This window comes from Hirsutella rhossiliensis, assembly GCF_020360975.1.
Source record: "Hirsutella rhossiliensis strain HR02 chromosome Unknown scaffold00012, whole genome shotgun sequence".
In the NCBI taxonomy this organism is placed as follows: domain Eukaryota; kingdom Fungi; phylum Ascomycota; class Sordariomycetes; order Hypocreales; family Ophiocordycipitaceae; genus Hirsutella; species Hirsutella rhossiliensis.
In genome coordinates this window covers 2,355,946-2,370,776 of record NW_025408678.1, presented here as the reverse complement: position 1 = coordinate 2,370,776, position 14,831 = coordinate 2,355,946, and the positions used below count along the sequence as shown (strand labels likewise).

Here is a 14,831-nt window from a genome sequence, read left to right as displayed (position 1 = left end):
AACGATTGCTATGATAACCAGCTTCAACCCCTCTCGACTCTTGCCATTCAATACATCGTGTTTGGAAGATCAATGTCCTCGACCGTGGGGAGTGGGTGCTGGGTCTGCCGACCTCTCGGTCTCGCGTCTCGTCGAGAGGTCGGCAGACGGCGCCGATACAGGAGAAATTTCCAAGGAGATTCATTCAGCGGGCCCATGGCTGCGCCTCTGGGCCCTTTGTTTGCTTGATGGATTACATGCGCCCGCAACGAGTGGCTCAGGTCATCGGTTCGGCTCTTATCGAGAGGTCATCAACGACGGAAGCGTCGCCATGCTCGACGGCAGACAAGGCCCATCCATGAACGACTGCCCAGGAGATCCCTCAACAGACCAAACCTGCACTTTCGAGCCTCTGTTTTGTTTGCTGGCTCTCGTTGCCAGCGCACCGCCCAGCCGTTCCTCGTACCCCCTCAGCATGCTTGCGACCACCCCAATGTTGGGCATGACGGGGAGCGGGGAGGCCAGCGCTCGACTGCCGCCGCAGGTCTGATCTGTAAGTTGCCTGTCAACGTGTTGGTGTGTGACACCAATGCCCCGTTTCGGGGCCGCGCCCGCTCACTCGCCGGAGCGGGGGCGCCGTATAGAGACGGGAGGGGAGGAGCTGCAGCTGAGGGGCAGCCATATACCATGAAAAGTACATCGACTTGCCCAATTACCTATGGATCATTCTGAGAGCAGGCCGGCTGATCATTGGCGTGACTTCAGTCTCGAGCGCGGTGATTCTTCTTGTTGAACGATCGATGCCGGTGCCTTGATGGCCGGCTCCGGTTCCAGTGCCGGGGCGGCTCCATTTTTGCCGGACTCGGAGCGGAGTATCTTGATTAGGGAAGACGTCCGGGACATATATACACGTACGGAGTAACTTACAAGCAAGCACGTTTCAGAGCCAGCCCCGAGGCCTCCCTGCCTCCTGTCACCGCCTCTTCCGCGATGCAGGGCTCAAATCCGGGCTCACCAGTCATGCTGTAAGCCCAGATGGCTGTTCTGGTGCAACGAGCGTGGGAGCAGGAGGGACAACCAGACTTGGAGGCTGGCTAGTTGGCTGCTGGTCGTCGACATGCAATACATAGCTAGCTGCTTGGACGCGCATGCATATGCTTCCGAAGTTGGCGCACAAAACGTGGGGTTTCGGGCTCCGTCATGGAACCAACAACAGGTGGACCGACGCCCAGCCAATGGACAGTGCGCGCGCGTCTGGTTGGTTGTTGGCAGCCTGAACAACACAGCCTCCCAGTTCCCACCAATTCACGCCACCATGGGCATGAGCATTGGGAAAAAGACAAAGTGAATGGACAAGCTTGGGCGGTGATGAAGGGCAAAAGGGCGGGTCTAGGGTAGCGGAGATTGTAAACAGGCGGGGGTTTCGGAGAGCCCCTCCCCCTCTAACGTGCACCCCCAAGACCCCCCACCGAGAGCCCAGCTGAGCCACTCCGAAACCCCTGTCCTACCGTCCGTCAACCCGCATTGGCAAACGCTCGCGCATGCACAAGAAGCAGCCTTTCCCCCCCTTGTCCGTCTCCCACCAGGCGGAATACGGCTCCGATCGCCCTGCGCGCCGACGACAAGGGTGCTCAGCGGCTGGGCCGAATCGGAGCATCCCAGCACGGCCATCTTCGGCAGGGCGAGGGAGGGTCCAGAAAAGCATCCATTTGTTGGACCTCTGCTGCTTTCTCCCCCCACTCGACGGCCAACTGCTTCTTCTCTCTCCATCCAGTCCGGGCAGGAGGAAAGGAAAGAACAAGTGGGCGGGGCGAGCGCAAGATCAGCAAGCGAGGGACAGGATAAAGAGAGCAGACTGAACCGCAGAGACGAGGGAGGCCGTCACCACCTCCGTCTCCTCTCCAACGCGTCCTCCCGCCGCTCCTCTCCTCCTTCGGCGTCATGGAGTCGCAAACTTCTCCGCCCCCCGGCGCCGGCTCCGGCTTCATCGCCACCTACCTCCAACAGCCCGCCGCCCTCGCCGCCCTCGTCACCCTGCTCGTCATGGTCGCCGCCGTCCGCGCCGTCCTGTCCGGCCCGCAACCCCCGGCATCCAGCCCCGGGCCCGGGTGCAAGTCGAGCCCGCCCAAGGTCCCCTTCTGGGTCCCCTTCTTCGGCCATGCGCCCCAGATGCTCCTCAACACGGACGGATTCCTCGCCCGCCTGCGCGACCGGTACCCCGAGGGCGTCTTCTCGCTGCGCCTGTGCGGCAACCTGCATCACATTGTCCACGGCCCTTCCATGGTCACCACGCTGCTCAACCGGCCCAAGACGGCTGCCGAGACGCCCTCGAGCAGAGTCCTCGTCTCCATCTTTGGCTGCAGCAAGCAGGACCAGGCCCATCACGCCACCATGGCCAACGAGACCCTGTCCCACTTCAAGCACCTGCTGTCCGAGCCCGGCCTGAGCGAGCTCGTCTCCGCCACGGTCATCCACGTCAAGCAGCACATTGCCGACCTCGTCACCTTCAACTCCAGCCCCGCCGACCAGGCCGACTGGGAGAGGATGGCCGGCGCCGACGTCGTCGAGGGCCCGCAAGGCGACGGGTTTGTCGAGGCCGATCTGACGGAGCTGACGCGCAACTTCATCGCAAAGACGGCCAACTGCGCCCTCTACGGCACCGACTTTGTCGACAACTTCCCCGACCTGTGGTCGCTCCTGTGGATCTTTGACGACGCATTCCTCCTGCTGGCCGCCAGGATCCCCGCCTGGGTGCCGTGGCCGCGGCTGCAGCGGGCCAGGCTTGCGCAGCGACGCACCCTCGGCTTCACGCACGAGTTCAACGTGGCCATGGATAAGCATCTCCGCGGCGAGGACCCGGGCGTCAAGTGGCAGGACCTGGACAACGTGAGCGCCGTGGTGCGCGCCAGGCTCGAGACCTTCCAGAGGCACGGCCTGTCCATGAAGGCCCGCGCCAGCTGCGACCTGGCTCTGCTGTGGGCCATGAACGCCAACGCCAACCAGCTCATCCCGTGGATGCTGTTTGAGCTGTACCGAGACCCCGTCCTGCTCGAGCAGGTCCGCGAGGAGATTTTGCCCTACGTCCAGGTGACGCAGCCCGAGAATGACTTTGGCAAGGGCGTCTGGCTGCCGGCGGTCCTGGAGCACCTCGACCTCGAAGGCCTCGTGCACAAGTGCCCGATGCTCAAGGCGGCCTACATCGAGACGCTGCGCGTGTACACGGGCACCTGGACCATGCGGCGGCTCAACGAGGACGTGACGCTGGACGACAGGGGCAAGGCGGAGCCGTTTTTGCTGGGAAAGGGCACGTACGCTCACATCGCCCAGGAGATGCACCAGATGGACCCCGAGTACTTTCCTGACCCCGGGGAGTGGCGTCACGAGAGACACCTGAGAGAGCACGAGGACGAAAAGGGCGTCAAGACGCTCGTGGCCGACATGGGCACCGTGAGGCCATATGGTAAGCGAGATTCCTTTCCTCTGCTGCGAGTTCATGCGCTGACACCTGATTCAGGCGGCGGCCCGGCCATGTGCAAGGGGAGAACGTTTGCGCTGCGCGAAATGCTCCTGTACTCGGCCATCATCATCACTTTTTACGACATGCAGCCACCCAAGGGCCAGTCGTGGGAGGCGCCCAAGACTTACAAGCCAATGGCCACGAGGCATCCCAAGACGCCCATCAAGGTGTGGATCAAGAGGCGAGAGCAGCCGTCTGGTCGGCAAGCGGAGGGGGAAGAGGCGAGGACGTAGGCCCTAACTCTCGGGCACAAGACGATGACCTTAGTGATGCATTTCTGTAATGTCTTTTAGAGGAGTTTTGCTTTACCTGGTTGCCTGCTTTCGAGGCGGGCCGCTCAAGGCCCTCGAAGACGGATGCGATGACGACCTTTATTCTCGAGTCTCGAGTGTTAATTATGTGCTGTGATTGCCCCGTCTGCAGGAAAATGGAGCAGTAGTTGGAGGTGGCATAATTGAGACAAGGGAGGCGGTACCTGATGATTTTCCGGTGCCCGAGGCATTACATTGGACGGCGTCGATTGGCAGGCGCGGGCCTCGCCTTGTCCCGAGCTGCAAGCAGAGGGGGAAACGTGCTCGCGACACCAATCTTGGGAGCTTCAAGCGTATATACTCGCCGTCTCTCGGGAGAGCGCTAGGGGAAAGGCTCCATCTCGGCGATACGACGGCGCCGGCCGAGATAGCACGTCCAATCCACGCCCAACGTCGCCCCGGCCATCAGCCTCGCATCGTCCCGAGTCCGACGGTGACGAGTGAAGCAAAGGCATCCAATGTGGCCTCCGAAGTGAACCGAACCGCGCGACAATGGCATCCCGCTTGCTCTCCCGGCCGCCGCTACTGTGCCCGCCATGTAGCTTCGCCAATGCCCACAGCCGCCCGCTCTCGCCGTGGGCGCTGGCATCCTCGCCAATGCGCCAGCCTCTCCGGACGTCGGCCGTCTCGCAGACGCTGCGCAAGTTGAGCGACAATGTGAAGCCGAGCGCGGCCCCGAAGACGAGCGAGTCGAGCCCAAAGACGGCCAAGAACAACAGCGATCCCCTTGCCGCCGTTGACAAGTCGGCGACGGAGCAGCGCAAGGCCGACTGGGCCATCATGAAGGAAATGTCGCGCTACCTTTGGCCCAAGGACAACCTCGGCACCAAGTTCCGCGTCGGCCTCGCCGTCTCCCTGCTGGTCGGGTCCAAAGTGCTCAACGTGCAGGTGCCCTTTTACTTCAAGAGCATCGTCGACTCCATGAACATCGACGTTGCTGCCGTCGGCGGCACCGCCACGGCCATTGCCGGCAGCATGATTGTCGCCTATGGCGCCGCCAGAATAGGAGCCGTTGTCTTCCAGGAGCTGCGAAACGCCGTCTTCGCATCCGTTGCCCAAAAGGCCATCCGCAAGGTGGCCGGCAACGTCTTCGACCACCTGCTGCGCCTCGACCTGAGCTTTCACCTCTCCAAGCAGACGGGCGGCCTGACCCGGGCCATTGACAGGGGCACCAAGGGCATCAGCTTCCTGCTGACGAGCATGGTCTTCCACGTCCTGCCCACGGCGCTCGAGATCAGCATGGTCTGCGGCATCCTGACCTGGCAGTACGGCGCCAAGTTTGCCGCCATCACCGCCCTCACCATGGTCGGCTACACGGCCTTTACAATCTGGACGACGGCCTGGAGGACAAAGTTCCGCAGGCAGGCCAACGCCGCCGACAACAAGGCCTCGACTGTCGCCGTCGACTCCCTCATCAACTACGAGGCCGTCAAGTACTTCAACAACGAAAGGTTCGAGGTGTCGCGCTACGACCGGGCGCTCAAGGAGTACGAAAAGAGCTCCATCAAGATTGCCACGTCGCTGGCCCTGCTCAACAGCGGCCAAAACATCATCTTCTCCACCGCCTTGACGGCCATGATGTACCTGGCCGCCGACGGCGTCGCTGCCGGCACCCTCACCGTCGGCGACCTCGTCATGGTCAACCAGCTCGTCTTCCAGCTCTCCGTCCCGCTCAACTTTCTCGGCTCCGTCTACCGCGAGCTGCGGCAGTCCCTGCTCGACATGGAGACGCTCTTCAGCCTGCAAAAGGTCAACGTGAGCGTCGTCGACAAGCCCGGCGCGAAGCCCCTGGCCCTGACCAAGGGCGGCGAGATTAGATTCGACAACGTCTCGTTCGGCTACCACCCCGACCGGTCCATCCTGCAGAACCTGTCGCTGACCATCCCCGCCGGCAAGAAGGTTGCCGTGGTCGGGCCCAGCGGCTGCGGCAAGTCGACGTTGCTGCGGCTGCTCTTCCGCTACTACGACGTGCACGGCGGGCGCATCTTGATTGACGACCAGGACGTCCGCGACGTCACCCTCGACTCCCTGCGCAGATCCATTGGCGTCGTGCCGCAGGAGACGCCCCTGTTCAACGACACGGTGGAGCACAACATCCGGTACGGCCGCATCGACGCGACGCACGAGCAGGTCGTGGCCGCCGCCAAGCGAGCCCGCATCCACGGCATCATCGAAAAGTTTCCCGACGGCTACGGCACAAAGGTCGGAGAGCGCGGCATGATGATATCTGGGGGCGAGAAGCAGCGCCTGGCCGTGAGCCGGCTGCTGCTCAAGGACCCGCCGCTCCTCTTCTTTGACGAGGCGACGAGCGCCCTGGACACACACACGGAGCAGGCGCTGCTGATGAACATCAATGGCATCTTGCGCGACAAGGGCCGCACCAGCGTCTTTGTGGCGCACCGGCTGCGGACCATTTTCGACTCGGACCTCATCATTGTTCTCAAAGAGGGCAGGGTTGCGGAGATGGGCACGCATCGCGAGCTCGTCGACCGGGCAGGGGTGTACTCGGAGCTCTGGAGCGGTATGTCAGCATCGGCGAATGCATTTCCTACCCCGTTATTTACATGCGCTGACCACTTGCGCAGCACAGGAGATCCTTTTCAACGAGGACGGCACCGAGAGGACGGAGAACATAGACAGGGAGCTGTGAAGCAGGTTGTCACGAAGTGGTCGACGGGGAACGCCGAGCTTCATTGGGAGTTGTTGTTGGGGCAAGTCGCTTGTAGATCAACTCATAATATGCAGGCCGAGATGGCGCTGAGCACGAGAAGACATGCACGCACATGATGCATGGTTTGGCCGCCGCTACGCAATTTAATCGGCTGTTGACATTCTCACCAACTCTTCCAGCAAGTCGCAAGCCCGATCCGCGCCACCAAGGGCATTGAGCTCGCTCCCAAGCATCCGGGCTCTCGCCTGGTAGCTATCGTCATGGAAAATCTCGCGAGCTGCCGCTCTGACCTGATCTGGAGACGGGCTGTCTGTTTGGAGGTCGACCCCAACGCCGGACCAGACGACCCTGGCAGCCGTATCCCGCTTGTCTTCCGACTGGCCGGCGCACAGGAGGGGGACACCGTGCGAGAGCGCTTGGGTAATGCTGCCGTAGCCGCCGTTGGTAATGAGGAGACAAAGTTGGGGCAAGAGGACGTGGTACGGCAGCCACTCAGCAAAGCGCACATTGGGTGGACTACCAACGCGAGACTCAATCTCCTTTGCGTGAGGTGAGACGACGACGAGAAGAGTCCCCGGCTCATGTTGGAGCGCTTGAATGGATGGAATGATGAGCGACGTGGGGTCCATGGCCAAGGTTCCTTGGGTGATGCCCACGACGCGCTCGTGGGAGATGACTTGGGGCCACCATGACGGCAACTGCGGATTGGAGGAGACATTTGGTCGGGTGACGAGAGGGCCTACAAAGGCAGTGTTTTTGTTGTGCTGCCGGGGCCTGGGTAGTTGATTGAACTCGAGCGTTGGCGAGGAGGCCTGCAGATGCAGATGGCCGCTGTACGAGAAGTACTCGGCGGGCTCACCGTAGGGCAAGCTGTCGAGGCCGAGCGCGGCTCTTTGCAGATTGATGACACGTCTGAGACGTAGCGGCAGCAATGCCCACTGGTTCCAGGCGTGGCGAAGGGCGCCGACGGCAATACGCAGCCAGGAGGTCAGCGAATGCGAAGCAGGGGCCTGGCCGGAGGCGGGAAGAGGAGCAGAGGCGTTGGAAGTGTAGAGGGGAACGACGCCGAGGGTGGCGTAGACGGGAATCTCGGCGAGGTCACACAGAGCGCGAGCGCCATGAGGCAGGACGTCGACGACGAGGACATGGGGCGCAAAGCCGGCAGCGAGGACGGCGCGATAGTCGGCGACCTGGGCGGCGAGGCGGCGGTCGAGCAAAAGGCGGGGCTCCTCGGTGAAGAGACCGGTGACGTGGACGCGGGCCAGCGGGGCGTCGAGGTCGGCGAGGGCACGGGCGGCGACGAAGAGGGCCCCCGGGACGGCGCGGACGCGGGCCTCGTTGTCCGGGCTCGTCAGCCAGACGACGGCGTGGCCGCGGGCGACGAGGGCCTGGGCCAGGGCCTGCATGGGGTAGGCATGGCCGGCTGGGAAGTGGGAGTGGAGGAGGAACTTCATTGCTTCTTGGCCTCCCCTTTTGTTGGGCGACGGCGGCGGCAGCGGTGTTGGCTGTGGTCGCCGGCTGAGACCGGGTACTTGAGTGGGAGGTTGAGATGGCGCGCGATAACAGGCGGTGAGTGACCGACCCCGGTTGTTTGGCGCACCGAGCTAGACAGTAATTAAGCATCACGAGTTCCCGAAGCCCAGCAAGAGGAGGATATTGTCGAAGTAACTCGACTATATGATAGAGTTGGGATTTACAGCCGGTGGAATATAGCAGCCATGGACTTGTTGGTCATGTTGGACGTTTAGTTTACTCGAGCACGACAGCAAGACACCGAGTTTCGACTGGAGCCGGGCATTGCACACCCGACAACGGGCTCTATACCGTGATTCATGTCATGCCGCTGCAGACTTGCGCGTCCATCAGGCAGGGATATGCGAATCTTCTAGCAGTCGCGATATCATGACGCAACTGTGCGGGGCCGGTTGGAGCCGAAACGGGGCTTAAGCAGGCACCTATAAAGCAAGTACGAAGAGAAGCTTGGTGTGCTGCATTCTGCCGATCAGGCGCCAAGTCCTAACTTTACCCAGAAAAGGCTTCTTCTTCAGCCAGTGAAGAGACCGCTGACTAAGTCACGCTCGGTCAATCGATGGCAATGGCGCATGAACAGCGGGTTACGCTTCCAGGCAGGACCGAGCCCAACGATATCCGGGCCGTTTGCTCCCGTCCGCCTCTCACCACGTTTCACCATGGTCCAAACAGCCGTCGTATTACCACGGCAATCCTTGATGATGTCAGTCCTCCGCTGCGAGCCCAACCCCGATCTGCTGTCCTGGCGCCGAGCCTTCCGGCCCCGTCTCAGTGACTATACTCGGAGTGGGCGGGACCACCAAGTCTTTTATTGTCGGTTGTGGGCTCCACGTGCCGGGCCTCGCTGTAGCCTATCCGTCCCAAGTCGCGCGTCTCAGCTCGGCTACTCTCATTCATCATCCGCGGCCCATGGACGACTTGACTAACTCCAAGACATTAACTATGGGCCACATGGATAGCCCAGGACCGCCTCGGGCCGGGCCCCTATACGACAAGGAGCCTGCCTTCCCGCCGAGCCGCAGCCTTGCCTCCGCAACCTCGACCGAGTCCGGCACAGTCTCCGTCTCGGGAAACGAAAAGCCCTGCCCACTCAAATCGCGGTCAGAATTCTCTCGAGACAGACCGGCCGAGGATGAAGAGGCCGGCGAGCCGCGCAGTGTTGGGGCGTCGAGCGGCAAGGAACCCATCTGCAGCCCCGACGGCAAGCGAATCATGACTGAGGATGACTGTTACGACACCCTGGGGTATTCGTGGCCGGCCTGGAAAAAGTGGATGCTGCTGTCGTCCATCTTTGCCGTTCAGGTTTCCATGAACTTCAACACCAACGTCTACCCCAGTGTTGTCACGCCCCTGAGCGAGCATTTTGGCGTCAGCGAACAAGCCGCTCGTGCCGGACAATGCGCTTTTCTTGTCTTGTATGCCTTTGGCTGCGAGTTGTGGGCACCCTGGAGTGAAAGAATTTGGCCGGTGGCCGATTTTGCAGCATGTCAAAGTGCCATGTCATTAGGATACAAAAATCGGCCGGCTAACACCTCATTTCCTTTCCACGCAGGAGTTCTCTGTTTCTTGTCAACATTTGGCAGATCCTTGCGGCTCTTGCTCCCGACTTTGGCAGCATCATTCGTTGCACGAGCTCTGGTACGTTCTCCCTCTGGCGGGTGTTCGAGAAAGCCCCTCCCAACCCAACCTCTTGGTACTGAGTCTGGTCGACAGGGTGGCCTTATTACAAACTTAAAACCACGATGCGGGTGCTCTCGGGCAAGGGATGGATGGCACTGGCACTACCATGCGGAATTTGTGGTGGAATGGACCCTCTGCACGCTTTGCATCATGCTCATAGGTGTAAGAAATATAGAAAAGTGTTTGATTTGGTCGAAAGAAGTGAAATGGCCCCCTTCGAGAAATTAAAGCTGAAGGCATATGATCGGCGGCCAACTCTTCCTTGCGCCTCGAAACACAGCCTCCGGCCCCTCCTTTCAGGCAACTTCATATCGCCCGCAATGCACAGTCCGTTGCTCGCGGTACATGTAATCGAAAGACGGCGTTTAGTTTCCAGAGTCACGCCAACGACTGGGGTCAGGTTGGTATAATGCGTGCTTTTATGTACCAACGGCCGTCGTCCATTGCCTATAACCCAGCACTTCGTAACATCCAGTGCAGCTGCAGGCTGATGCAGTGCCACAAAAAGGCCTGCTTTGAGGACTCGCATGAACGCGAGATGACCTGCAGCCTGGATCGTCCCCTTTGACAGTGTGGTTGCAGTTTTGAATCTCTTCGCCCTCGACGCCTAGACTTCGCTTGACCTTGTATCGCCGCACAAAGAGGTGGCCTGTAGGAGGCTGACTCTACATCACTTGGTTAGGCTAAGGAAGGGGCCAGTGAGGGTATAATCAATAGTGTTTCCTGCCTGGCAGCTGCTGGCAATCAGGTGACATGTAGGGCGCTCCGAATCTTGACATGTACCTATCCGAAACTCTCTTCGTAATCCGCCCTCCTCTCGACTTCTCTATTCAAGAATCATCAACATGGCCTCGACCTACCAATACGCCGCTATTGCCGCCCCACGCACTATCCGCAGGCAATGGATCCAATCCCAGTCACCCTTTCCATCATCACATCAGCGCTCGATGCTACCGTCTACTTCGAGGCCATCTCGTACTGCTGGGGCGACGCGCCGGACCAGCGTCAGGTAGAATGTAACGGCGCTGTGCTCTCCATCACCAACAGCCTCTTCCATTTAATAAAAGTAAGAATGTAAGTCTAAGTGATCTTGAGTACTATAGCGCTCTAAATAATATCAATATAAGGACCTTTTAGGGCCTTGTATTATTATCCGCTATTTAGTGATAAGTCTATATACGTCGTATATACCTACTCGCTTCCCTCTTATTCCCTTTATTCTCTCCCGGTTTACTACCTAGCCATACTCAATACTCCCTCCTATCCTTTGACTCTACGATACCACTCTTCATTGCTCTCGAATGGCTAGTGACTGGGGAGGAGCCACACTGGTGCGTGGTTCTAGGTTCCCCGGTTTATAGGGGGCACATGGTCCAACGGCCCACAGCCCAGCCATAGGAACAGAATGTCCGGAAGGGCAGAAGTCATGTACCAGCAGTCTCGCACTGAAAGGAAGAGGCTGAGTGCTAGGAAGGTACTCCCCGGAGGGAGAATGCCGCGTCACACGTATAGATTACTGTCAGGACAAGAAAAGGGCCTATAATACGCGTTAGTAACACCTCTATTGGGGGTGCCCTCGTTTTGCATGGTGTAGGGGTATTTTACCAGCTTGACAGTTACCGCCAGTTTCCATACACGTCCATGCAGATAGACGGGCTGGAGAACCGGACACTAGTGGGGAGCACAGCAACGGAGAGGTTTATGCGTAGAGGGGGGGTGCCCCTCTCTACACACATCGGAACCTGGCCGGTTCTCTTCCTCTTCCGCTTCCTCTTCCTCTTTTCTATTTGCTTGTCAAAACACACGGAGTAGGCGCACGCAGACTTTGCCTAATTCCAGTTGTCGCGAGACACGGTTATACACCTTCACAAAAGGTGCAAGGGGACTTTTCTCAACTGGTCAAGATAAACATCTCATGACCACACGAGAGTATATTAGGCAGCTGGGTGCTCTTCTCACGAAGGAGCTCGTAACGGGAACGGAGTGCTTAATCCGGTCGTCTCTTCTTGCGGAGGTGCACCAGGCGTACGCGCGAGTGGCTTGCTCTTGTCGAGCATTGCATCTTTATCTTAACACGGGAATGTAGACGGGAGTCCGACATGGATGGCGGGACCATCACACGAGTCTTCTCCTTCTCCGCTTTCTCTGGAGGGGAGCAGGGTTTAGACCATGATCTAGGAGGGACCCACGGGCGCGAGGCACTACCTGGCCGCCGACTTCTTCGACCGCTGTCGACGCTGGATAGAGGATATATTAAATAGGGGTTTGATGGATGACGATTACGTCAAGTACCCTCGTCTAGGGAAATATCTACGCATGCTGGTGCCCTTGCTGGTCGAGTTTCTTAGTCACGTTGACTGCTCCAGAGGGTGCATATATATCCGCTACGAGCGGGGTCTAGGCCCTTGGCCCTCGTGGGTTTTCTATCCGTCTTCTTATAAAGGAACCCTTCTTCGGCGCTAAGCAAGGGAGGCAGTCCCTTTACCCTAGGAGGGTGCGTTATATACGGAAACGACGAGAGCAAGGATTGCCTATCGCATCGCCGTGAAGCTTTTCTCTCCCTGTTGCCCAAAAGGACTTTGCTAAGACTCGGCCGTATTAGCTTTCACACTACCGGAGGGACAAGGTGACTCTTTTTTTTACACGGAGACCCCCAGTTAGACTCTATACCCTCCTAAACACAATTACGCAATTTCACGATGCCCTCATTTCCCTATATAGATATATCTCCACTCCCAGATAAAGCTCTACAAGGATAGAGTAACCCTTATTCATAAGGGATAGGGTAGAGTAGGCAAGATGGTTATAACTACGTCACTCCGCTGTAGAATAAGAATAAGGATATGCCTCTTACCTAAATAAATGCACGTATGATTGGACGCTATTCTGCTTATTGTCACTCTACGTCGATAAGAGAGTAAATAAAACAATAGATACGTAAAGCGGTTATAAGAACGCCACTTAATATAGGATACCCTACACCGTTTATAAGAGCACTCGTTGCAAGTAATCCATATTATCGATCACCTCCGGAGAACTCCTCTATAACTATGGAAATTACCTCCGAAGGAGGTGCAGGTGAGCCGAAGGTTCGACTGTGAAGGAACACGCTGCAATCACTATACACCGAGCAGCACGTTTACAAGAACGCCGAAGAAGAGAAGCACTCCTGACTAAGCGAGGGAGCCAACCACGGGAACGACACTATAGAACATACCAACCAGAAACCGAAGTCACCACGCCATGCAAACATACTATTGACAATACACCATTGGGCCGCGACTGGAAGGAGCATTGTCTGAGCCGGAGGCGAGAATGACGACTGGAGGGAGCTAAAGGTACGAGCAGGTGGCGAGGATTGATGTGACCGGAGGTCACTTACTCCCCATGCCCCCGAATACCTAAGTTTGATTTATAGGGGCATATGGTCCAACGGCCCACAGCCCAGCTCTAGACACCATGCGCAGCTTGAGTGTGGTCCTAGCAGTTCCGGAGAGGATAGAAGGGATCAAAACCTATATATTGCGGAGCTAGAGGCGATTGCCACGGCTCTGCGATATATGCCAGCGCGACTCGAGCAAAGAGAGCTAGTCTTTATTATAAGCAATAGATCGGCTATATAGGCGATTGGCCAACCGCGCTAGTAGTCGGGCCAATATATTATCTAAGAAATCTATAAGCATATTAAGCTCTTCCGGCAACGGGGTATTTCGATTCGTATAATATAGGCCCCGGTAGGAGCTAAAGGGTTTACGTTAGGGGCAAAAGCAAAGGCAGCAGCGCGGAAAGCGACACGCGAGGGGCGTATCTAGGAGAACTCGCTATTTTAAGCCCGCTCGATTGCTCTCTAGACTATAATAGCAAAGACTAGAAATTCCTATAAGAGTAGGAAGATACTCGAAAAGAATTAACACGGCGTTACTAGGTAGATATATGCGAACGATCTATAACTTACTTAGTAGGAAAGAAGCGAGAGTACTTACGTAACTTCGTATAGGTAAATCGAGACTTAATAGTTACCTTTATAGAATATAGGCGGTAGAAAGCGACCTATATAGCTATAGTTAAGTAATCGAGATAGTAAAGCACTTCCTCTTTCGATATAAGGTATAGATCTTTAAAAGAGAAAGTATAATAAAATATAATTAAACTAAGATAGGAAATCTATCTTTCTTCTTAAGAGGGAAGTCGATATCCGGTAGTAATAAATAGAAGCCGAACCTACTAGTAGTACGCGCTACGATTAAATTCGCGATAGTAACTAAGAGACTAAATATAGACTAATAATAATAGTACTAGTAAACTAAAGTATATAGTACTAGCACTATATAGCCTCTTATTAATAGCCCGGGCTTTAGCTACTAAGAATAAGATATTAAATACTTAGAGAAATAGGCCTTTAAGTAGGCTTATTAACGGCGAAATTAAAGGCTAAAATATATAGATAGGAGTAAAATATAGGGCTTCTAGGTATTATAGTCGAAAGTAAAGGATCTATAAATAGCTTAGTATCGCGGCCCTCTAGGGTTAGTCCCTCTAGGAGGAATAAATTATATTATATTATATCGGTCGCCTACTATTACCTACTAGGCAACCGCTAAGTTAGTATACCTAGCTTCCGGCACCCCTTACTTCCGGTACCCTTCGTAGTACTAAGGTAGGCATATTCTAAATATAATTAAAGCCGTATTTTAATATTACGATAATTAAATTTAGTGTTTCTAGCTACTCTAGCTACTAGCTATTATAAAGAGCTTTAAATCCTACGTTCTAATTAGCTATAGCAGCGGCAGCTAGCTTAAGCGTGCGCTCGAGCTATTTCTTTGTCTTTATAACTTATTTAATCTATACGAACCGCCTATTAGGGTCCTAAGGGACCTTTTTTATTTTTAAGGCTATAGACAATATAATTAATACTCTAGCTATTATATTCGAAGCTAGGAGGCTATAAGCTACTAATTTTGCTTATTAAGGCTACGGCTAACCTTACTAAAGAGTAGTCGGATCGTACGGTTAACTTAACCGTAGTTTTCTAGCCCTATAATAAGGCGACGGACTTCTTATAATCGTTTAGGCGTTTTAAGGGCATTATAAATAGCTAGGGTACTAGAATTCTTTCTTTTTAACGGCGTTAATAGCGTTA

General features: G+C 56.3%; 4 protein-coding genes across 4 annotated transcripts; 3 read left to right on the top strand and 1 right to left on the bottom strand.

Annotated features, from left to right (window-relative positions):
- Positions 1-1,920: 1,920 nt before the first annotated feature.
- On the top strand, positions 1,921-3,729 carry HRG_09478 (cytochrome p450 domain-containing protein; the record flags this gene model as incomplete). The annotated part of the gene is made up of 2 exons (XM_044867949.1): positions 1,921-3,439; positions 3,494-3,729. The coding sequence occupies 2 exons, from the start codon at positions 1,921-1,923 to the stop codon at positions 3,727-3,729; spliced, it is 1,755 nt and encodes a 584-aa protein (XP_044717209.1).
- Positions 3,730-4,404: 675 nt separating this feature from the next.
- On the top strand, positions 4,405-6,457 carry HRG_09477 (ABC transporter transmembrane domain-containing protein; the record flags this gene model as incomplete). Its single annotated transcript, XM_044867948.1, has 2 exons — positions 4,405-6,328; positions 6,393-6,457. 2 exons carry the CDS (start codon positions 4,405-4,407, stop codon positions 6,455-6,457), a joined length of 1,989 nt encoding a protein of 662 aa, XP_044717208.1.
- A 164-nt stretch (positions 6,458-6,621) lies between these two features.
- On the bottom strand, positions 6,622-7,932 carry HRG_09476 (UDP-glucoronosyl and UDP-glucosyl transferase domain-containing protein; the record flags this gene model as incomplete). The annotated part of the gene is made up of 1 exon (XM_044867947.1): positions 6,622-7,932. The coding sequence occupies one exon, from the start codon at positions 7,930-7,932 to the stop codon at positions 6,622-6,624; it is 1,311 nt and encodes a 436-aa protein (XP_044717207.1).
- Positions 7,933-8,950: 1,018 nt separating this feature from the next.
- HRG_09475 (uncharacterized protein) lies at positions 8,951-9,708 on the top strand (the record flags this gene model as incomplete). Its single annotated transcript, XM_044867946.1, has 3 exons — positions 8,951-9,395; positions 9,466-9,490; positions 9,561-9,708. The coding sequence occupies 3 exons, from the start codon at positions 8,951-8,953 to the stop codon at positions 9,706-9,708; spliced, it is 618 nt and encodes a 205-aa protein (XP_044717206.1).
- Between the last annotated feature and the right edge of the window lie 5,123 nt (positions 9,709-14,831).